The sequence below is a fragment of the Pelophylax lessonae genome (assembly GCF_965119305.1).
Source record: "Pelophylax lessonae genome assembly, contig: HAP1_SCAFFOLD_313, whole genome shotgun sequence".
Taxonomy (NCBI): Eukaryota; Metazoa; Chordata; class Amphibia; order Anura; family Ranidae; genus Pelophylax; species Pelophylax lessonae.
In genome coordinates, this window is record NW_028120031.1 from 134,704 (window position 1) to 159,480 (window position 24,777).

Consider the following 24,777-nt stretch of genomic DNA (forward strand, 5'->3'; position numbering starts at 1 on the left):
CCAGGGCAGAGGAGGCTGGACCCAGGGGAGAGGAGACTGGACCCAGGGGAGAGGAGACTGGACCCAGGGGAGAGGAGACTGGACCCAGGGGAGAGGAGACTGGACCCAGGGGAGAGGAGGCTGGACCCAGGGGAGAGGAGACTGGATCCAGGGGAGAGGAGACTGGACCCAGGGGAGAGGAGACTGGACCCAGGGAAGAGGAGACTGGACCCAGGGAAGAGGAGACTAGATCCAGGGGAGAGGAGACTGGACCCAGGGGAGAGGAGACTGGACCCAGGGGAGAGGAGACTGGACCCAGGGGAGAGGAGACTAGATCCAGGGGAGAGGAGACGGGACCCAGGGGAGAGGAGACTAGATCCAGGGGAGAGGAGACTGGACCCAGGGGAGAGGAGACTGGACCCAGGGGAGAGGAGACTGGACCCAGGGGAGAGGAGACTAGATCCAGGGGAGAGGAGACGGGACCCAGGGGAGAGGAGACTGGACCCAGGGGAGAGGAGACTGGACCCAGGGCAGAGGAGGCTGGACCCAGGGGAGAGGAGACTGGACCCAGGGGAGAGGAGACTAGATCCAGGGGAGAGGAGACTAGATCCAGGGGAGAGGAGACTGGACCCAGGGGAGAGGAGGCTGGACCCAGGGGAGAGGAGACTAGATCCAGGGGAGAGGAGACTAGATCCAGGGGAGAGGAGACTGGACCCAGGGGAGAGGAGACTAGATCCAGGGGAGAGGAGACTGGACCCAGGGAAGAGGAGACTGGACCCAGGGGAGAGGAGGCTGGACCCAGGGGAGAGGAGACTAGATCCAGGGGAGAGGAGACTAGATCCAGGGGAGAGGAGACTGGACCCAGGGGAGAGGAGACTGGACCCAGGGCAGAGGAGACTAGATCCAGGGGAGAGGAGACTAGATCCAGGGGAGAGGAGACTGGACCCAGGGGAGAGGAGACTGGACCCAGGGCAGAGGAGACTGGACCCAGGGCAGAGGAGACTGGACCCAGGGCAGAGGAGACTGGACCCAGGGGAGAGGAGACTGGACCCAGGGGAGAGGAGACTGGACCCAGGGGAGAGGAGACTGGACCCAGGGGAGAGGAGACTAGATACAGGGGAGAGGAGACTGGACCCAGGGAAGAGGAGACTGGACCCAGGGGAGAGGAGACTAGATCCAGGGGAGAGGAGACTAGATCCAGGGGAGAGGAGACTAGATCCAGGGGAGAGGAGACTGGACCCAGGGGAGAGGAGACTGGACCTAGGGGAGAGGAGACTGGACCCAGGGGAGAGGAGACTAGATCCAGGGGAGAGGAGACTAGATCCAGGGGAGAGGAGACTGGACCCAGGGGAGAGGAGACTGGACCCAGGGCAGAGGAGGCTGGACCCAGGGGAGAGGAGACTGGACCCAGGGGAGAGGAGACTGGACCCAGGGGAGAGGAGACTAGATCCAGGGGAGAGGAGACTGGACCCAGGGGAGAGGAGACTGGACCCAGGGGAGAGGAGACTGGACCCAGGGGAGAGGAGACTGGACCCAGGGAAGAGGAGACTAGATCCAGGGGAGAGGAGACTGGACCCAGGGGAGAGGAGACTGGATCCAGGGGAGAGGAGACTGGACCCAGGGGAGAGGAGACTGGATCCAGGGGAGAGGAGACGGGACCCAGGGGAGAGGAGACTGGACCCAGGGGAGAGGAGACTGGACCCAGGGGAGAGGAGACTGGACCCAGGGCAGAGGAGGCTGGACCCAGGGGAGAGGAGACTGGACCCAGGGGAGAGGAGACTGGACCCAGGGGAGAGGAGACTGGACCCAGGGCAGAGGAGGCTGGACCCAGGGGAGAGGAGACTAGATCCAGGGGAGAGGAGACTAGATCCAGGGGAGAGGAGACTGGACCCAGGGGAGAGGAGACTAGATCCAGGGGAGAGGAGACTGGACCCAGGGGAGAGGAGACTAGATCCAGGGGAGAGGAGACTGGACCCAGGGGAGAGGAGACTGGACCCAGGGGAGAGGAGACTGGACCCAGGGCAGAGGAGACTGGACCCAGGGCAGAGGAGGCTGGACCCAGGGGAGAGGAGACTAGATCCAGGGGAGAGGAGACTGGACCCAGGGGAGAGGAGACTGGACCCAGGGGAGAGGAGACTGGACCCAGGGGAGAGGAGACTAGATCCAGGGGAGAGGAGACTGGACCCAGGGGAGAGGAGACTAGATCCAGGGGAGAGGAGACTGGACCCAGGGGAGAGGAGACTGGACCCAGGGGAGAGGAGACTGGACCCAGGGGAGAGGAGACTGGACCCAGGGGAGAGGAGACTGGACCCAGGGGAGAGGAGACTGGATCCAGGGGAGAGGAGACGGGACCCAGGGGAGAGGAGACGGGACCCAGGGGAGAGGAGACTGGACCCAGGGGAGAGGAGACTGGACCCAGGGGAGAGGAGACTGGACCCAGGGCAGAGGAGGCTGGACCCAGGGGAGAGGAGACTGGACCCAGGGGAGAGGAGACTGGACCCAGGGGAGAGGAGACTGGACCCAGGGGAGAGGAGACTGGACCCAGGGCAGAGGAGGCTGGACCCAGGGGAGAGGAGACTAGATCCAGGGGAGAGGAGACTGGACCCAGGGGAGAGGAGACTAGATCCAGGGGAGAGGAGACTGGACCCAGGGAAGAGGAGACTGGACCCAGGGGAGAGGAGGCTGGACCCAGGGGAGAGGAGACTAGATCCAGGGGAGAGGAGACTAGATCCAGGGGAGAGGAGACTAGATCCAGGGGAGAGGAGACTGGACCCAGGGGAGAGGAGACTAGATCCAGGGGAGAGGAGACTGGACCCAGGGCAGAGGAGACTAGATCCAGGGCAGAGGAGACTAGATCCAGGGGAGAGGAGACTGGACCCAGGGGAGAGGAGACTAGATCCAGGGGAGAGGAGACTGGACCCAGGGGAGAGGAGACTGGACCCAGGGCAGAGGAGGCTGGACCCAGGGGAGAGGAGACTGGACCCAGGGGAGAGGAGACTGGACCCAGGGGAGAGGAGACTGGACCCAGGGGAGAGGAGACTGGACCCAGGGGAGAGGAGACTGGACCCAGGGGAGAGGAGACTGGACCCAGGGGAGAGGAGACTGGACCCAGGGGAGAGGAGACTGGACCCAGGGGAGAGGAGACTGGACCCAGGGGAGAGGAGACTAGATCCAGGGGAGAGGAGACTGGACCCAGGGGAGAGGAGACTGGACCCAGGGGAGAGGAGACTAGACCCAGGGGAGAGGAGACTAGATCCAGGGGAGAGGAGACTAGATCCAGGGGAGAGGAGACTAGATCCAGGGGAGAGGAGACTGGACCCAGGGGAGAGGAGACTGGACCCAGGGGAGAGGAGACTGGACCCAGGGAAGAGGAGACTGGACCCAGGGGAGAGGAGGCTGGACCCAGGGGAGAGGAGGCTGGACCCAGGGGAGAGGAGGCTGGACCCAGGGGAGAGGAGACTGGACCCAGGGGAGAGGAGACTGGACCCAGGGGAGAGGAGGCTGGACCCAGGGGAGAGGAGGCTGGACCCAGGGGAGAGGAGGCTGGACCCAGGGGAGAGGAAATTAGATCCAGGGGAGAGGAGACTGGACCCAGGGGAGAGGAGACTGGACCCAGGGGAGAGGAGTTGCCTCCCAGGTCAGTTCAAGCTTAAAGGTTCTTTTTCTGTACTGCTGTCTGCCTATTCTTCATTTTGTCTAAGGAGTCTGCCAATCTGCTGTTTTTTTCACTAAGGGTGTCCTGTGCCCTTCCCCCAATCTCCCATTTTTGTTCCTGTTGTGAGAAATAAACTTCTCTCTGTTTAAGCATACAAATGACTGGTGCCCATCTTTCTATCTTGTTCACCACCCACCATGCCTAGTAATCTGCACCCTGAGAGGGGATGTCGGCCCTCCCTGTCTCTGGGGGTCACCACCAGGCCTCTGGAGGTTGGGGGGGGCGCTACAAATAAAAAATGGAAAATTGTTCTATGGGCCAAAGCTCATTAAAAATGGTCTGCTGCAAAGTGGAGAACTATTCTCTTGACAAAGCTCATTATAAATAGTCTGCTGCAAAGTGGAAAACTGTTCTCTGGGCCAAAGTTCATAATAAATGGTCTGCTGCAAAGTGGAAAACTGTTCTCTGGGCCAAAGCTCATTATAAATGGGCTGCTACAAAGTGGAAAACTGTTCTCTGGCCCAAAGCTCACTGTAAATGGTCTTTTGCAAAGTGGAAAACTGTTCTCTGGGCCAAAGTTCATTATAAATGGCCTGCTGCAAAGTGGAAAACTGTTCTCTTGACATAGCTCATTATAAACAGTCTGATGAAAAGTGGAAATTTGTTCTCTGGGCCAAAGCTCATTATAAATGGTCTGCTGCAAAGTGGAGAACTGTTCTCTGGTCCAAAGCTCATTATAAATGGTCTGTTTCAAAGTGGAAAACTGTTCTCTGGTCCAAAGCTCATTATAAATGGTCTGCTGCAAAGTGGAGAACTGTTCTCTGGGCCAAAGCTCATTATAAATGGTCTGTTGCAAAGTGGAAAACTGTTCTCTGGCCCAAAGCTCATTATAAATGGGCTGCTACAAAGTGGAAAACTGTTCTCTGGCCCAAAGCTCATTGTAAATGGTCTTTTGCAAAGTGGAAAACTGTTCTCTGGCCCAAAGCTCATTATAAATGGTCTGATGCAAAGTGGAAAACTGTTCTGTGGTCAGAGAAATGGAAATTTGACATTCTTTTTAGCCACTATGGGTGCCACGTCCTCCAGACTAAAGAGAAGAAGAACATTACGGCTCTATGAGCACTGCGTTTAGAAGCCGGCATCTCTGATGGTATTGGGGTGGGGGGGGCATTAGTGTGTATGGAATGGGCAGCTTGCACATCTGGAAAGGCACCATCAATGCTGAAAGATATCTACAGGTGTTAGAGCAGCAAATCCTCCCAACCAAATTATGTCTTTCAGGGTAGGTATTTCATATTTCAGCAGGACAATGCTAAACCCCATACAGCATCTATGACATCAGCATGGCTTCCTAGCAGAACAGTCCGGGGGCTTCACTGGCTGCCTGCAGTCCGGACCTTTCACCAACTGAATTGAAAATTTGAAAAATATGAAAGACTCAGGACTTCTGATATCAGGCAAGAATGGGACCCTTCCCGAAATTCCACCAACCCTTCTCCTCACTTCCCCGCCCTTTACAGAGTGTTATAGAGGATGGGAGGCTACACTATGCTAAACATGACCCTGTCCCAACTTCTCTACACCGTGCTAAACATGACCCCGCCCCAAACTTCTCTACACCGTGCTAAACATAGCCCCACCCCAACTTCTCTACACCGTGCTAAACATGACCCCACCCCAACTTCTCTACACCGTGCTAAACATAGCCCCACCCCAACTTCTCGACACCGTGCTAAACATAGCCCCACCCCAACTTCTCGACACCGTGCTAAACATAGCCCCTCCCCAACTTCTCTACACCGTGCTAAACATAGCCCCACCCCAACTTCTCTACACCGTGCTAAACATGGCCCCACCCCAACTTCTCTACACCGTGCTAAACATGGCCCCTCCCCAACTTCTCTACACCGTGCTAAACATAGCCCCACCCCAACTTCTCTACACCGTGCTAAACATAGCCCCGCCCCAACTTCTCTACACCGTGCTAAACATGACCCTGTCCCAACTTCTCTACACCGTGCTAAACATGGCCCCTCCCCAACTTCTCTACACCGTGCTAAACATAGCCCCACCCCAACTTCTCTACACTGTGCTAAACATAGCCCCACCCCAACTTCTCTATACCGTGCTAAACATGGCCCCACCCCAACTTCTCTACACCGTGCTAAACATGGCCCCACCCCAACTTCTCTACACCGTGCTAAACAAGGCCTCACCCCAACTTCTCTACACTGTGCTAAACATAGCCCCACCCCAACTTCTCTATACCGTGCTAAACATAGCCCCACCCCAACTTCTCTACACCGTGCTAAACATGGCCCCACCCCAACTTCTCTATACCGTGCTAAACATGGCCCCACCCCAACTTCTCTACACCGTGCTAAACATGGCCTCACCCCAACTTCTCTACACCGTGCTAAACATAGCCCCACCCCAACTTCTCTACACTGTGCTAAACATAGCCCCACCCCAACTTCTCTATACCGTGCTAAACATGGCCCCACCCCAACTTCTCTACACCGTGCTAAACATGGCCCCACCCCAACTTCTCTACACCGTGCTAAACATGGCCCCGCCCCAACTTCTCTACACCGTGCTAAACATGGCCCCACCCCAACTTCTCTACACCGTGCTAAACATGGCCCCACCCCAACTTCTCTACACCGTGCTAAACATAGCCCCTCCCCAACTTCTCTACACCGTGCTAAACATGGCCCCTCCCCAACTTCTCTACACTGTGCTAAACATAGCCCCTCCCCAACTTCTCTACACCGTGCTAAACATGGCCCCACCCCAACTTCTCTACACCGTGCTAAACATAGCCCCACCCCAACTTCTCTACACTGTGCTAAACATGGCCCCACCCCAACTTCTCTACACCGTGCTAAACATAGCCCCACCCCAACTTCTCTACACCGTGCTAAACATAGCCCCACCCCAACTTCTCTACACCGTGCTAAACATAGCCCCTCCCCAACTTCTCTACACCGTGCTAAACATGGCCCCACCCCAACTTCTCTACACCGTGCTAAACATGGCCCCACCCCAACTTCTCTACACCGTGCTAAACATAGCCCCGCCCCAACTTCTCTACACCGTGCTAAACATAGCCCCGCCCCAACTTCTCTACACTGTGCTAAACATAGCCCCGTCCCAACTTCTCTACACCGTGCTAAACATAGCCCCGCCCCAACTTCTCTACACCGTGCTAAACATAGCCCCGTCCCAACTTCTCTACACCGTGCTAAACATAGCCCCGCCCCAACTTCTCTACACCGTGCTAAACATAGCCCCGCCCCAACTTCTCTACACCGTGCTAAACATAGCCCCACCCCAACTTCTCTACACCGTGCTAAACATGGCCCCACCCCAACTTCTCTACACCGTGCTAAACATAGCCCCGCCCCAACTTCTCTACACCGTGCTAAACATAGCCCCGCCCCAACTTCTCTACACCGTGCTAAACATAGCCCCACCCCAACTTCTCTACACCGTGCTACACATGGCCCCACCCCAACTTCTCTACACCGTTGTATTATCACCGCTGACAATATACGCAGCGATCGACATACTGCACATTCACAGCCGCCCCTGACCCCAGGAGCTGACACTCTAATGTCCCACCTACACATACATGGGACTATAGACAGCGCCAATAAACCCCCAGAATTCTCTGCTTTATTATTGAACTCATTGTTTCTCCTGTCACAGCTGAGACGTTACTTCCCTCAATCAATCAATCAGTCACTCAACCAATTAATTAATCAGTCACTTGATCACCATGTATCATTTCTGATGAATAAATCAAAGACATTGGAATGGTGAGTGGAGGAGGGGAGAGGCAGACTTACCATCGATGATTTCTTCTTTCACTTTATGTAACTCTCTAACGACTTCCTCTAATATTTCCTGGAGAGGAAGAAGATGATTGGTGAATGTAGAGGAGGGGGAGGGGCCAAGCATCACAGACAGCTGTTTTATCTGCTTATACTTTGCCTTTTCTGGTCCCCCCTCCCCCGCACTACTCAACCCTCCTCCCCCACCCCCCCACTACTCCACCCTCCTACTCCTACTCCTCCCCCGCGCTACTCCATCCTCCTCCCCCACCCCCGCACTACTCCATCTTCCTCCCCCACCCCCGCACTACTCCATCCTCCTCCCCCACCCCCCCACTACTCCACCCTCCTACTCCTACTCCTCCCCTGCGCTACTCCATCCTCCTCCCCCACCCCCGCATTACTCCACCCTCCTACTCCTCCCCCGCACTACTCCATCATCCTCCCCCACCCCCCACTACTCCATCCTCCTACTCCTCCCCCGCACTACTCCATCCTCCTACTCCTACTCCTCCCCTGCGCTACTCCATCCTCCTCCCCCACCCCCGCTTTACTCCACCCTCCTACTCCTCCCCCACACTACTCCATCATCCTCCCCCACCCCCCACTACTCCATCCTCCTCCCCCACCCCCGCACTACTCCATCCTCCTCCCCCACCCCCCACTACTCCACCCTCCTACTCCTCCCCCGCGCTACTCCATCCTCCTCCCCCGACCCCGCATTACTCCACCCTCCTACTCCTCCCCCACACTACTCCATCCTCCTACTCCACCCCCTTTACTACGCCATCCTCCTACTCCACCCCCGCACTATTCCATCCTCCTACTCCACCCCCTTTACTACGCCATCCTCCTACTCCACCCCCTTTACTACTCCACCCTCCTACTCCTCCCCCGCGCTACTCCATCCTCCTCCCCCACCCCCACATTACTCCACCCTCCTACTCCTCCCCCGCACTACTCCATCGTCCTCCCCCACCCCCCCACTACTCCATCCTCCTCCCCCACCCCCCCACTACTCCATCCTCCTACTCCACCCCCTTTACTACGCCATCCTCCTACTCCTCCCCCGCACTACTCCATCTTCCTCCCCCACCCCCGCACTACTCCATCCTCCTCCCCCACCCCCAAACTACTCCATCCTCCTACTCCACCCCCCTTTACTACGCCATCCTCCTACTCCACCCCCGCACTACTCCATCCTCCTAATCCACCCCCGCACTACTCCATCCTCCTACTCCACCCCCGTACTACGCCATCCTCCTACTCCACCCCCGTACTACGCCATCCTCCTACTCCACCCCCGTACTACGCCATCCTCCTACTCCACCCCTGCACTACTCCATCCTCCTACTCCACCCCCGCACTACACCATCTCCCTACTCCACCCCCGCACTACGCCATCCTCCTACTCCACCCCCGCACTACTCCATCCTCCTACTCCACCCCCGCACTACTCCATCCTCCTACTCCGCCCCCGCACTACTCCATCCTCCTACTCCACCCCTGCACTACTCAATCCTCCTACTCCACCCCCGCACTACTCCATCCTCCTACTCCACCCCCGTACTACTCCATGCTCCTACTCCACCCCCGCACTACTCCACCCTCCTACTCCACCCCCGCACTACTCCATGCTCCTACTCCACCCCCACACTACACCCGCACTACTCCATCCTCATACTCCACCCCCACACTACTCCATACTCCTACTCCACCCCCGCACTACTCCATCCTTCCATTCAGTGTCCTCCACCCCTCTCTGCCAATCCCTCCACTGGCCTCCATTCAGTGTCCTCCATTCCTCTCTGCCAATCCCTCCACTGGCCTTCATCCAGTGTCCTCCACCCCTCTCTGCCAATCCCTCCACTGGCCTCCATTCAGTGTCCTCCACCCCTCTCTGCCAATCCCTCCACTGCTCTCCATTCAGTGTCCTCTATTCTCTGCCAATCCCTCCACTGCTCTCCATTCAGTTTCCTCTATTCTTCTCTGCCAATCCCTCCACTGGCCTCCATTCAGTGTCCTCCACCCCTCTCTGCCAATCCCTCCACTGGCCTCCATTCAGTGTCCTCCACCCCTCTCTGCCAATCCCTCCACTGCTCTCCATTCAGTGTCCTCCATTCCTCTCTGCCAATCCTTCCACTGACCTCTATTCAGTGTCCTCCACTCCTCTCTGCCAACCCCTCAACTGGCCTCCATTCAGTGTCCTCCACCCCTCTCTGCCAATCCCTCCACTGGCCTCCATTCAGTGTCCTCCATTCCTCTCTACCGATCCCTCCACTGGCCTCCATTCAGTGTCCTCCATTCCTCTCTGCCAATCCTTCCACTGACCTCTATTCAGTGTCCTCCACCCCTCTCTGCCAACCCCTCAACTGGCCTCCATTCAGTGTCCTCCACCCCTCTCTGCCAATCCCTCCACTGGCCTCCATTCAGTGTCCTCCACCCCTCTCTGCCAATCCCTCCACTGGCCTCCATTCAGTGTCCTCCACCCTCTCTGCCAATCCCTCCACTGGCCTTCATCCAGTGTCCTCCATTCCTCTCTGCCAATCCCTCCACTGGCCTTCATTCAGTGTCCTCCATTCCTCTATGCCAATTCCTCCATTGGCTTCAGATTGTTCGGTGAATTGAATTTAAAATACTAACATGCCCCGAGCTGCATCACTCCTCGTCTCCAAATATCACCCAAACCATCCTCTCCACTCATCCCAAGACCTCCTGCTTTCTAACTCTCTTGTCTCCTAACATGTTCTCCCTCCCTTTACGACTTCTCCAGAGCCTCTCCCATGCTCTGTAACTCCCTACCCAAATCTATCCATCTATCTCCCACTCTGGCTGCCTTTAGGCAATCTCTGAAAACTCTTCTTCTCAGAGATGAGTTGGTTGGTGTCAGTAGAGTAGAGGACGGTGTCAGTAGAGCACTCTATAGTGTTAGTAGGGCAGTGGACGGTGTCAGTAGAGCAGTGGGCGGTGTCAGTAGAGCAGTGGACGGTGTCAGTAGAGCAGTGGGCGGTGTCAGTAGAGCAGTGGACGGTGTCAGTAGAGCAGTGGACGGTGTCAGTAGAGCAGTGGACGGTGTCAGTAGGGCAGTGGGCGGTGTCAGTAGGGCAGTGGGCGGTGTCAGTAGGGCAGTGGGCGGTGTCAGTAGGGCAGTGGGCGGTGTCAGTAGAACAGTGGAGGGTGTCAGTAGGGCAGTGGACGGTGTCAGTAGGGCAGTGGGCGGTGTCAGTAGAACAGTGGAGGGTGTCAGTAGGGCAGTGGATGGTGTCAGTAGAGCAGTGGACGGTGTCAGTAGAGCAGTGGACGGTGTCAGTAGAGCAGTGGACGGTGTCAGTAGAGCAGTGGACGGTGTCAGTAGAGCAGTGGACGGTGTCAGTAGAGCAGTGGATGGTGTCAGTAGGGCAGTGGGCGGTGTCAGTAGAACAGTGGAGGGTGTCAGTAGGGCAGTGGATGGTGTCAGTAGAGCAGTGGACGGTGTCAGTAGAGCAGTGGACGGTGTCAGTAGAGCAGTGGACGGTGTCAGTAGAGCAGTGGACGGTGTCAGTAGAGCAGTGGATGGTGTCAGTAGGGCAGTGGATGGTGTCAGCAGGGCAGTGGACGGTGTCAGTAGAGCAGTGGACGGTGTCAGTAGAGCAGTGGACGGTGTCAGTAGTGCAGTGGACGGTGTCAGTAGAGCAGTGGATGGTGTCAGTAGGGCAGTGGATGGTGTCAGCAGGGCAGTGGACGGTGTCAGCAGGGCAGTGGACGGTGTCAGTAGGGCAGTGGACGGTGTCAGTAGGGCAGTGGACGGTGTCAGTAGAACAGTGGATGGTGTCAGTAGAACAGTGGACGGTGTCAGTAGGGCAGTGGACGGTGTCAGTAGGGCAGTGAACGGTGTCAGTAGGGCAGTGAACGTGTCAGTAGGGCAGTGGACGGTGTCAGTTGGGCAGTGAACGGTGTCAGTAGAACAGTGGACGGTGTCAGTAGAACAGTGAATGGTGTCAGTAGGGCAGTGGATGGTGTCAGTAGGGCAGTAGATGGTGTCAGTAGAGAAGTGGACGGTGTCAGTAGGGCAGTGGACGGTGTCAGTAGGGCAGTAGATGGTGTCAATAGAGCAGTGGACGGTGTCAGTAGAGCAGTAGAAGGTGTCAGTAGGGCAGTGGACGGTGTCAGTAGAACAGTGGACGGTGTCAGTAGGGCAGTAGATGGTGTCAGTAGGGCAGTGGACGGTGTCAGTAGAGCAGTGGACGGTGTCAGTAGAGCAGCGGACGGTGTCAGTAGTGCAGCGGACGGTGTCAGTAGGGCAGTGGACGGTGTCAGTAGAGCAGTGGACGGTGTCAGTAGGGCAGTGGATGATGTCGGTAGGGCAGTGGATGGTATCAGTAGAGCAGTGGACGGTGTCAGTAGAGCAGTGAACGGTGTCAGTAGAGCAGTGGACAGTGTCAGTAGGGCAGTGGACGGTGTCAGTAGAGCAGTGGACGGTGTCAGTAGAGCAGTGGACGGTGTCAGTAGAGCAGTGGACGGTGTCAGTAGTGCAGTGGATGGTGTCAGTAGAGCAGTGGACGGTGTCAGTAGAGCAGTGGACGGTGTCAGTAGAGCAGTGGACGGTGTCAGTAAGGCAGTGGACGGTGTCAGTAGGGCAGTGGATGGTGTCAGTAGAGCAGTGGATGGTGTCAGTAGAGCAGTGGACGGTGTCAGTAGGGCAGTGGACGGTGTCAGTAGAGCAGTGGACGGTGTCAGTAGAGCAGTGGATGGTGTCAGTAGAGCAGGGGACGGTGTCAGTAGGGCAGTGGACGGTGTCAGTAGAGCAGGGGACGGTGTCAGTAGGGAAGTGGATGGTGTCAGTAGAGCAGTGGACGGTGTCAGTAGAGCAGTGGATGATGTCGGTAGGGCAGTGGATGGTATCAGTAGAGCAGTGGACGGTGTCAGTAGAGCAGTGAACGGTGTCAGTAGAGCAGTGGACGGTGTCAGTAGAGCAGTGGACGGTGTCAGTAGTGCAGTGGACGGTGTCAGTAGTGCAGTGGATGGTGTCAGTAGAGCAGTGGAGGGTGTCAGTAGAGCAGTGGACGGTGTCAGTAGTGCAGTGGACGGTGTCAGTAGTGCAGTGGATGGTGTCAGTAGAGCAGTGGATGGTGTCAGTAGAGCAGTGGACGGTGTCAGTAGAGCAGTGGACGGTGTCAGTAGAGCAGTGGATGGTGTCAGTAGAGCAGTGGACGGTGTCAGTAGAGCAGTAGATGGTGTCAGTAGGGCAGTGGATGGTGTCAGTAGGGCAGTGGACGGTGTCAGTAGAGCAGTAGATGGTGTCAGTAGGGCAGTGGATGGTGTCAGTAGGGCAGTGGACGGTGTCAGTAGAGCAGTAGATGGTGTCAGTAGAGCAGTGGATGGTGTCAGTAGGGCAGTGGACGGTGTCAGTAGAGCAGTGGACGGTGTCAGTAGGGCAGTGGATGGTGTCAGTAGAGCAGTGGACGGTGTCAGTAGAGAAGTGGACGGTGTCAGTAGAGCAGTGGACGGTGTCAGTAGAGCAGTGGACGGTGTCAGTAGGGCAGTGGATGGTGTCAGTAGAGCAGTAGATGGTGTCAGTAGGGCAGTGGATGGTGTCAGTAGGGCAGTGGATGGTGTCAGTAGAGCAGTGGACGGTGTCAGTAGGGCAGTGGATGGTATCAGTAGAGCAGTGGACGGTGTCAGTAGAGCAGTGGACGGTGTCAGTAGAGTAGTGGACGGTGTCAGTAGAGCAGTGGACGGTGTCAGTAGAGCAGTGGACGGTGTCAGTAGAGCAGTGGACGGTGTCAGTAGAGCAGTGGACGGTGTCAGTAGGGCAGTGGATGGTATCAGTAGAGCAGTGGACGGTGTCAGTAGAGCAGTGGACGGTGTCAGTAGAGTAGTGGACGGTGTCAGTAGAGCAGTGGACGGTGTCAGTAGAGCAGTGGACGGTGTCAGTAGAGCAGTGGACGGTGTCAGTAGAGCAGTGGATGGTGTCAGTAGGGCAGTGGACGGTGTCAGTAGGGCAGTGGACGGTGTCAGTAGGGCAGTGGACGGTGTCAGTAGGGCAGTGGATGGTGTCAGTAGAGCAGTGGACGGTGTCACTCGCTGTGTCCTCCTCTCTCCATCCCAAAACATCCCCCACAGCAGTCAGAAGGAGAGGATAGGGGGGAAGCCGCACCCTTCGGGTCTCAGTAATGTCTCCGGGTGTCAGGTGGTCAGACACACGATTCAAATCCCGGACTGTCCCGGTGAATCCGGAACGAGTGGCAACCCTAGTCCTGATGCCAGAAGTGGGCGGGCTCTTGGGAGGGGTTATGCAATTATCAAAATATTTTGACAGGTGGGTGCCAGTCTGGTGGAGTGGGCAGTCCTAGGTATGCTGGATTTACATAGGTAACGCCCATATGTGATGCTGAACCGCCATGATTCCCTCCCTCGCACTATTAAAGAGACAGACACTCACTTGTTTCATTCTGTCGAAGTCTAAGGCGTCTGATGATACGTCATTGCTGCTGTTCACCGGCTTCATCCTGCTGAGACAACAGTGAGAAGACATCGAATCTGCATGGAACAGACCCCTCCCCCTCTGTAACACAGACCCCTCCCCCTCTGTAACACAGACCCCCTCCCCTCCGTAACACAGACCCCCTCCCCTCAATAGCACAGACCCCTCCTCCTCAAAAACACAGACCCCTCCCCCTCCATAACACAGACCCCTCCTCCTCAATAACACAGACCCCTCCCCCTCAATAGCACAGACCCCTCCCCCTCCATAACACAGACCCCTCCCCCTCCATAACACAGACCCCTCCCCTCCATAACACAGACCCCTCCCCCTCCATAACACAGACCCCTCCCCCTCCATAACACAGACCCCTCCCCCTCCATAACACAGACCCCTCCCCCTCCATAACAAAGACCATTCCCCCTCCATAGCACAGACCCCTCCCCCTCCATAACACAGACCCCTCCCCTCCATAACACAGACCCCTCCCCCTCCATAACACAGACCCCTACCCTTCAACAGCACAGACCCCTCCCCCTTCATAACACAGACCCCTCCCCTCCATAACAAAGACCATTCCCCCTCCATAGCACAGACCCCTCCCCCTAAATAGCACAGACCCCTCCCCTCCATAACAAAGACCATTCCCCCTCCATAACACAGACCCCTCCCCCTCCATAACACAGACCCCTCATCTCCATAACAAAGACCCCTCCCCCTCCATAACACAGGCCCCTCCCCTCCATAACATAGACCCCTCCCCCTCCATAACACAGACCCCCCTCCCCCAACACAGAACTGACTCCTCCCCCCCATAACACAGACCCACCCTCCCCCAACACAGAACTGACCCCTCCCCCTCCATAACACAGACCCACCCCCCTCCCCCAGCACAGAACTGACCCCTTCCCTTCCATAAAAAAGACCCCCCCTCCCCAAACACAGAACTGACCCCTCCCCCTCCATAACACAGACCCCTCCCCCTCCATAACACAGACCCCCCCTTCCTCCATAACCAAGACCCCTCCCCCTCCATTACACAGACCCTCCTCCCCAACACAGACCCCACCCCCTCCATAACTCAGGCCCCTCCCCCTCCAAAACACAGATCCCTCCCACTCCATAACACAGACCCCTTCCCCTCCATAACACGGACCCCTCCCCCTCCATAACACGGACCCCTCCATAACACGGACCCCTCCCCCTCCATAACACAGACCCCTTCCCCTCCATAACACGGACCCCTCCCCCTCCATAACACGGACCCCTCCATAACACGGACCCCTCCCCCTCCATAACACAGACCCCTCCCCTCCATAACACGGACCCCTCCCCCTCCATAACAATGACCCCTTCCCCTCCATAACACAGACCCCTCCCCCTCCAAAACACAGAACCCTCCCCCTGTATAACACAGATCCCCCCTCTCCATAACACGGACCCCTCCCCTTCATAACAAGGACCCCTCCCCCTCTATAACACAGAACCCTCCCCCTGTATAACACAGAACCCTCCCCCTGTATAACACAGAACCCTCCCCCTGTATAACACAGAACCCTCCCCTTCATAACACGGACCCCTCCCCCTCTATAACACAGAACCCTCCCCCTTCATAAGACAGACCCCTCCCCCTGTATAACATAGATCCCCCCTCCATAACACAGACCCCTCCCCCTCTATAACACAGACCCCTCCCCCTCCAAAACACAGAACCCTCCCCCTCCAAAACACAGAACCCTCCCCCTGTATAACACAGATCCCCCCTCTCCATAACACGGACCCCTCCCCTTCATAACAAGGACCCCTCCCCCTCTATAACACAGAACCCTCCCCCTCCATAACACAGACCCCTCCCCCTCTATAACACAGAACCCTCCCCCTGTATAACACAGAACCCTCCCCCTCTATAACACAGACCCCTCCCCTTCATAAGACAGACCCCTCCCCCTGTATAACATAGATCCCCCCTCCATAACACAGACCCTTCCCCCTCCATAACACAGACCCTTCCCCCTCCATAACACGGACCCTTCCCCCTCCATAACACAGACCCCTCCCTATCCCAACATGAAACTGACCCCTCCTCTCCATAACACAGAACCCTTCCCCTCCATAACACGGACCCCTCCATAAGACAGACCCCCCCTCCATAACACAGACCCCTCCCCCTTCATAAGACAGACCCCTCCTCCTCCATAACACAGACCCCTCCCTCTCCATAACACAGACCCCTCTACCTCCATAGAACTGACCCCTCTACCTTCATAGAACTGACCCCTCTACCTCCATAGAACTGACCCCTCCACCTTCATAGAACTGACCCCTCCACCTTCATAGAACTGACCCCTCCCCCTTCATAGAACTGACCCCTCCACCTTCATAGAACTGACCCCTCCCCCTTCATAGAACTGACCCCTCCCCTTCATAGAACTGACCCCTCCACCTTCATAGAACTGACCCCTCCCCCTTCATAGAACTGACCCCTCCACCTTCATAGAACTGACCCCTCCCCCTTCATAGAACTGACCCCTCCACCTTCATAGAACTGACCCCTCCACCTTCATAGAACTGACCCCTCCCCCTTCATAGAACTGACCCCTCCACCTTCATAGAACTGACCCCTCCCCCTTCATAGAACTGACCCCTCCACCTTCATAGAACTGACCCCTCCCCCTTCATAGAACTGACCCCTCCCCCTTCATAGAACTGACCCCTCCCCCTTCATAGAACTGACCCCTCCACCTTCATAGAACTGACCCCTCCACCTTCATAGAACTGACCCCTCCCCCTTCATAGAACTGACCCCTCCCCCTTCATAGAACTGACCCCTCCACCTTCATAGAACTGACCCCTCCCCCTTCATAGAACTGACCCCTCCCCCTTCATAGAACTGACCCCTCTACCTCCATAGAACTGACCCCTCTACCTTCATAGAACTGACCCCTCCACCTTCATAGAACTGACCCCTCCCCCTTCATAGAACTGACCCCTCCACCTTCATAGAACTGACCCCTCCCCCTTCATAGAACTGACCCCTCCACCTTCATAGAACTGACCCCTCCCCCTTCATAGAACTGACCCCTCCCCCTTCATAGAACTGACCCCTCCACCTTCATAGAACTGACCCCTCCCCCTTCATAGAACTGACCCCTCCACCTTCATAGAACTGACCCCTCCACCTTCATAGAACTGACCCCTCCCCCTTCATAGAACTGACCCCTCCACCTTCATAGAACTGACCCCTCCCCCTTCATAGAACTGACCCCTCCCCCTTCATAGAACTGACCCCTCCACCTTCATAGAACTGACCCCTCCCCCTTCATAGAACTGACCCCTCCCCCTTCATAGAACTGACCCCTCCACCTTCATAGAACTGACCCCTCCCCCTTCATAGAACTGACCCCTCCACCTTCATAGAACTGACCCCTCCACCTTCATAGAACTGACCCCTCCCCCTTCATAGAACTGACCCCTCCACCTTCATAGAACTGACCCCTCCACCTTCATAGAACTGACCCCTCCCCCTTCATAGAACTGACCCCTCCACCTTCATAGAACTGACCCCTCCCCCTTCATAGAACTGACCCCTCCCCTTCATAGAACTGACCCCTCCACCTTCATAGAACTGACCCCTCCCCCTTCATAGAACTGACCCCTCCCCCTTCATAGAACTGACCCCTCCCCCTTCATAGAACTGACCCCTCCACCTTCATAGAACTGACCCCTCCCCCTTCATAGAACTGACCCCTCCACCTTCATAGAACTGACCCCTCCCCTTCATAGAACTGACCCCTCCACCTTCATAGAACTGACCCCTCCCCCTTCATAGAACTGACCCCTCCCCCTTCATAGAACTGACCCCTCCACCTTCATAGAACTGACCCCTCCCCCTTCATAGAACTGACCCCTCTACCTTCATAGAACTGACCCCTCCACCTTCATAGAACTGACCCCTCCACCTTCATAGAACTGACCCCTCCACCTTCATAGAACTGACCCCTCCCCCTTCATAGAACTGACCCCTCTACCTTCATAGAACTGACCCCTCCCCCTTCATAGAACTGACCCCTCCCCCTTCATAGAACTGACCCCTCCCCCTTCATAGAACTGACCCCTCCCCCTTCATAGAACTGACCCCTCCCCCTTCATACCAGATAAGTTCTGACCTTGAAGAGCATGGGCTGTGCATGGCATACAAGAAGTATGCAGGAAATAGAAGAAAATCAAAAGAGAAACCAGCTTCAGAGGGGAGCACAGAGGAAGCTTTTCTGGCTAGTGAAGATAATAGTGACAGTAAATGTTTTCCATAAAGTAGACCTGTAAGGGGTGGACTATAGGGACCTTCACTGCTAATATTTTATTGTAGAGATGGTTGTCGCAGAGCAACCCTCCTTACCCTTCCTTCGCTGATATATCCACACCAATGGGCACCATCACGCTATATTAGCTGCAAGCTTGTTCCGGGGCAGTCACTTAATACGTAGTGAGGAGTCACGGCATGAGAAGCCACAACATGGGGAGCCACAGCATGGGGAGCCACAGCATGGGGAGCCACAGCATGGGGAGCCACAGCATGGGGAGCCACGGCATGGGGAGCCACAGCATGGGGAGCCACAGCATGGGGAACCACAGCATGGGGAGCCACAGCATGGGGAGCCACGGCATGGGGAGCCACGGCATGGGGAGCCACAGCATGGGGAGCCACAGCATGGGGAGCCACAGCATGGGGAGCCACAGCATGGGGAGCCACGGCATGGGGAGCCACGGCATGGGGAGCCACGGCATGGGGAGCCACGGCATGGGGAGCCACAGCATGGGGAGCCACAGCATGGGGAACCACAGCATGGGGAGCCACAGCATGGGGAGCCACAGCATGGGGAGCCACAGCATGGGGAACCACGGCATGGGGAGCCACGGCATTAGAAGCCACAACATGGGGAGCCACAGCATGGGGAACCACAGCATGGGGAGCCACAGCATGGGGAGCCACGGCATGGGGAGCCACGGCATGGGGAGCCACAGCATGGGGAGCCACAGCATGGGGAGCCACAGCATGGGGAGCCACAGCATGGGGAGCCACAGCATGGGGAGCCACAGCATGGGGAGCCACAGCATGGGGAGCCATGGCATGGGGAGCCACAGCATGGGGAATCATAGCACCAACTAAATATTGAGGACTAGAGTGCCGTACTATGGTAGTCACTAAATGGAGGACGTCATTGGGGTGATAATGATACATGAAGACAGGGCCGGCCCTACCATGGGTCCTACTGGGTCCATTGGACCCAGGCAGCACTTTGAGAGGGGCAGCAAATAGATTTTTTTTTCCAGCAGTTTTGTGTCATCAGTTTGCAGCGCATTACGGGCGGCATTTCCCCATCTCATACTGCCGCCCGTAGGGCACACTGATGAGTATGAGGAGGGGGAGGGTGTGCGCAATGACCTCAGACATTCAGACAAATTAAATAATAGTGGAGTTTGCGGTTTGGAATTGAAAAGAATGGTTTGTCATATAACTGGGCATGTAGACAAGGTGCTGTTGCATATAATTCTGACTTCCAGATATATTTAATTTTAGTTTTAATTATCATGATATAAAATAAAATTGTGTGGGCCTTCCGGTGGGAGTGATTTTTTTTTTTTTGGGGGGGGGGGGGGCAGCATTTAATTTTTGGACCCAGGCAGCACATTGTCTTGGGCCAGCCCTGCATGAAGATTGTCCCATGGTTCAGGGAGTGTGTTTGGGGGCTCAGACCCCTCGATGAAGGGATAGATCATCCCGGAGACTGGCATGCACACCAGCATTGGTGAGAGATGTCTCTATGGTGGACATGCATAGATAAATAGATGTGAAGGGAAGACTCTGCCACGTCCTTCCTTCTCAATGATTTAGAATATCATGGAAGCGAGGTCAGATATTGGAACTTCCACCTCCGGCCCAAATGGCATCCCAAGAACACGGGAGAAACTTTCAGAATGTCTGGTCAGGTGTGGAGTGAAGGAGCTTCTCACTGACCAACAAAAGTATATTACAATCCATAAGCATGCGTAGGCCATCATAAAGCATCCCTTTGGTCCTATATGTCATCAGTGTTCAGGGGTATGTGACATTGAAGGGGGTTCCAGCATCTGCCAGACCCTTATTTCATGTAATTGGGCCCCTAAATCACAGAGGGCCCTTGTGTGCACAAATGGTGTGTCTTCCCCTAGCTGAGGTCCTAATGGAGGTTCTCATGTTGAGTAAGCCCAGGACTGGAATGGCCGGGAGAATGGGAATTTATAAACTGCTGTGTTGTAGAGGACTGTAGATTCCTCCATAATATTGTCTGCGGGGTCCCCCTTATTGATATTCACAGTCACAGTTTACAAGTTCCCCGATCAAAGTCTTCAATATTTTCTAAGTCATGAACCTGAAACAAGTATAGAGATCAAGTGGGTCTGACTTTCCTCTGACTTCACTAGCTGCATGCTTCTTTTTTCCCCTGAGGCCAGAGACAGCCAGGTAAGGTAAGTAGAATGTGGTAAGTAGCAAACTTCTTCCACACAGCACAACTACAAACCTGTCTACTGCCAGCAACTCCAATGACCCTCCGAAGCATTTTACCAAATCCATTCTTATACAGAAATAGAAGTAACTGGGGGAGGGGAGCAGAATCCAAGTGACTGACCCTGTACAGGGAACGGCTCGGCTAGAAGGAGATGCGACCTCAGCAGAAGGTCACTTCAATGGAAGAGGACCCCTTCATGGTAAAAAAAAACTGTCCTGGCTACCAGAGGTACAAATAAGTCAAAACCTCCAGTAGTCTTATCAGCCCTTCTGGAAATTGCCATCTTTGTCATATTACCATTCAGGGCCTAAAATGCCTCCAGCATTCACGTGTGCAAATGGCAGCTGCCGTAAGCGATGAAGCACAGCCAAGTGTAAGCAGCATTGCTAAAAGCTCTACGGATTGCCAGCACAGGCTCTGAATTCATTGAATGAAGCACGGACATTGGAGCAGAGGCCACTGTGTCCTCCTGAGGTTTACAACGGTCACCGAGGCGCCACAAGACAACACCAACACGGTACACAACCACACAATCATTGCCAACATACAGTGGAGGGATCTCCTTTTTGGGCTGTACTGGTAGTCACTGCCAGCAGGATCTCTAGACCTTTCGAGAAGCTGCCATGTTGTATGAACTGGTCTGTACTGGACCCATGTTGTATGAACTGGTCTGTACTGGACCCATGTTGTATGTACTGGTCTGTACTGGACCCATGTTGTATGAACTGGTCTGTACTGGACCCATGTTGTATGAACTGGTCTGTACTGGACCCATGTTGTATGTACTGGTCTGTACTGGACCCATGTTGTATGAACTGGTCTGTACTGGACCCATGTTGTATGTACTGGTCTGTACTGGACCCATGTTGTAAGTACTGGTCTGTACTGGACCCATGTTGTATGTACTGGTCTGTACTGGACCCATGTTGTATGAACTGGTCTGTACTGGACCCATGTTGTATGAACTGGTCTGTACTGGACCCATGTTGTATGTACTGGTCTGTACTGGACCCATGTTGTATGAACTGGTCTGTACTGGACCCATGTTGTATGTACTGGTCTGTACTGGACCCATGTTGTATGAACTGGTCTGTACTGGACCCATGTTGTATGTACTGGTCTGTACTGGACCCATGTTGTATGAACTGGTCTGTACTGGACCCATGTTGTATGAACTGGTCTGTACTGGACCCATGTTGTATGTACTGGTCTGTACTGGACCCATGTTGTATGAACTGGTCTGTACTGGACCCATGTTGTATGTACTGGTCTGTACTGGACCCATGTTGTATGAACTGGTCTGTACTGGACCCATGTTGTATGTACTGGTCTGTACTGGACCCATGTTGTATGTACTGGTCTGTACTGGACCCATTTAGTCTTCTACACTCCTTATTATAAAAGCAGTAAGAGACTTCAGCACTGCACTCAGACTTCTATGGTATCTTCAGATCTCTAGAAACTGGGACCTAGTCCTCATCACTGGGATGGTCCTTCCACCAGACAAAGTAAGAATTCTGTTTTAGTTGGCACTTTGTTAGAGGCAGTGATGGCATATACATGCCCACCATACCCCCCATACCCATCGGTACTATCTGCCCTGAGTATAGTGGGCCTACCCCCAGATAAATGTTTTCATGGTATTCATCTAGAGCCAACCGGATCTCTACCAAGTGCCTATTACCATCATTATCATTGCCCACCATCACTTTTTGTGACATCATAAGCACAAATGAACCCACTGATGTTCTCTTTGTAAAAGGAATTGTCCTGGTATGGTAAAATAAAGTTCCAACCAAGCAGTGGGGGCCAATCTCAAAGGCCCCAACGCCCTCTGCCTGGACCACACTAGGAGCTCAATCCCTAATGATGTGTAGGTCCCTCATCCATGTAGTGCCAGGTGTGCCAGCTGTACCTTCCTCCTCTTCTCACCTTCTAGCCTACAACTGGTCCATAGGTTGGCCAGTCCCAGAGTCTTCTGGATTTCAGTGTTCAGTGGCTCCTTCCTCCAGCATGTACCATTGCAGGAAACATAGGAGCGGGCACAGACCTCCGCATAGGATGCCGTCACAAAGATGAGTCTCGTATCTCAGATGTGTCTGCAGGTAAAGCCGAACTCCAGGCAAACCGCTCAATACACAGAAGAGATACATATAATATATTATATATATATATATGCATAAAAATGTACCATATAAATCATACATTACAAAAGTGTGCTAATATAAAACAAAAGAACAAAACTGTCCATAGTGTGAAAACAGTTGGGATCAACAGCTGAAAAAGTCTTTGCTTCCAAAAGAGAGGAAAACCAACTGATGAATGGTAGGTGTAAGGAGATGATGAATGGTAGGTGTAAGGAGATGATGAAGGTGGATGTTCATCATCTCCTTTCACCCACCTTCATCATCTCCTTTCACCCACCTTCATCATCTCCTTACACCTACCATTCATCATCTCCTTACACCCACCTTCATCATTTCCTTACACCCACCTTCATCATTTCCTTACACCCACCTTCATCATTTCCTTACACCCACCTTCATCATTTCCTTACACCTACCTTCATCATTTCCTTACACCCACCTTCATCATTTCCTTACACCCACCTTCATCATCTCCTTACACCCACCTTCATCATTTCCTTACACCTACCATTCATCATCTCCTTACACCCACCTTCATCATTTCCTTACACCCACCTTCATCATCTCCTTTCACCCACCTTCATCATCTCCTTACACCCACCTTCATCATCTCCTTACACCCACCTTCATCATTTCCTTACACCCACCTTCATCATTTCCTTACACCTACCATTCATCATCTCCTTACACCCACCTTCATCATTTCCTTACACCCACCTTCATCATCTCCTTTCACCCACCTTCATCATCTCCTTACACCCACCTTCATCATCTCCTTACACCCACCTTCATCATTTCCTTACACCCACCTTCATCATTTCCTTACACCCACCTTCATCATTTCCTTACACCCACCTTCATCATTTCCTTACACCCACCTTCATCATTTCCTTACACCCACCTTCATCATCTCCTTACACCAACCTTCATCATCTCCTTACACCCACCTTCATCATCTCCTTACACCCACCTTCATCATTTCCTTACACCCACCTTCATCATCTCCTTACACCCACCTTCATCATCTCCTTACACCCACCTTCATCATCTCCTTACACCCACCTTCATCATTTCCTTACACCCACCTTCATCATCTCCTTACACCAACCTTCATCATCTCCTTACACCCACCTTCATCATTTCCTTACACCAACCTTCATCATTTCCTTACACCTACCTTCATCAGTTGGTTTTCCTTTATTTGAGAACACCAAAGCCAAAGCCAGCAGAATATTAGCATGCATAAAGAAAGGGATGTATTCCAGAGATAAGACTATAATCCTTCCACTTTATAAAACTCTGGTCCGACCGCATCTGGAGTATTCTGTCCAGTTCTGGTCGCCAGTCCTCAGGAGGGATGTGTTGGAGCTGGAGAGAGTCCAGAGAAGGGCAACTAAACTAATTAGGGGATTGGAGGACCTTAATTATGAAGAGAGTCTGCAATCGCTTGATTTATTCTCCCTGGAGAAGAGACGCCTGAGAGGGGACATGATAGCAATTTATAAATATCTTAATGGGGATCTCAGCTTAGAAAAAAAGCTATTCATTCGAAGGGATTGCATGAGGACTCGAGGGCATACAATGCGATTAGAGGAGAAGCGTTTTAACCTCAGGCAACGTGGGGGGTTCTTTACTGTTAGGGCAACAAGATTGTGGAATTCTCTACCACAAGAGGTGGTTTCTGCGGGAAGTATGGTGGCTTTCAAAAGACTCTTAGACTTACATCTCAAGGATCAGAACATTCAGGGGTATGAGAGATGATTACAGCCACACACACCTACACAGGGGGACTCCGCCCACACACACCTACACAGGGGGAACTCCGCCCACACACACCTACACAGGGGACTCCGCCCACACACACCTACACAGGGGACTCCGCCCACACACACCTACACAGGGGGAACTCCGCCCACACACACCTACACAGGGGACTCCGCCCACACACACCTACACAGGGGACTCCGCCCACACACACCTACACAGGGGACTCCGCCCACACACACCTACACAGGGGGAACTCCGCCCACACACACCTACACAGGGGACTCCGCCCACACACACCTACACAGGGGACTCCGCCCACACACACCTACACAGGGGGAACTCCGCCCACACACACCTACACAGGGGACTCCGCCCACACACA

General features: G+C 54.5%; 1 protein-coding gene across 1 annotated transcript in view; it reads right to left on the minus strand.

Annotated features, from left to right (window-relative positions):
• The window catches only part of LOC309543692 (ena/VASP-like protein), a gene marked incomplete at its 5' end in the record, with an annotated part of 86,148 nt that overhangs the window by 12,861 nt on the left and 48,510 nt on the right, over window positions 1–24,777 (minus strand). Inside the window, 2 exons of the mRNA XM_082276142.1 lie at window positions 7,486–7,543; window positions 13,892–13,958. Of these exons, the coding sequence (XP_082132268.1) occupies window positions 7,486–7,543; window positions 13,892–13,958 (125 nt within the window). The remainder of the gene's footprint in view (window positions 1–7,485; window positions 7,544–13,891; window positions 13,959–24,777) is intronic.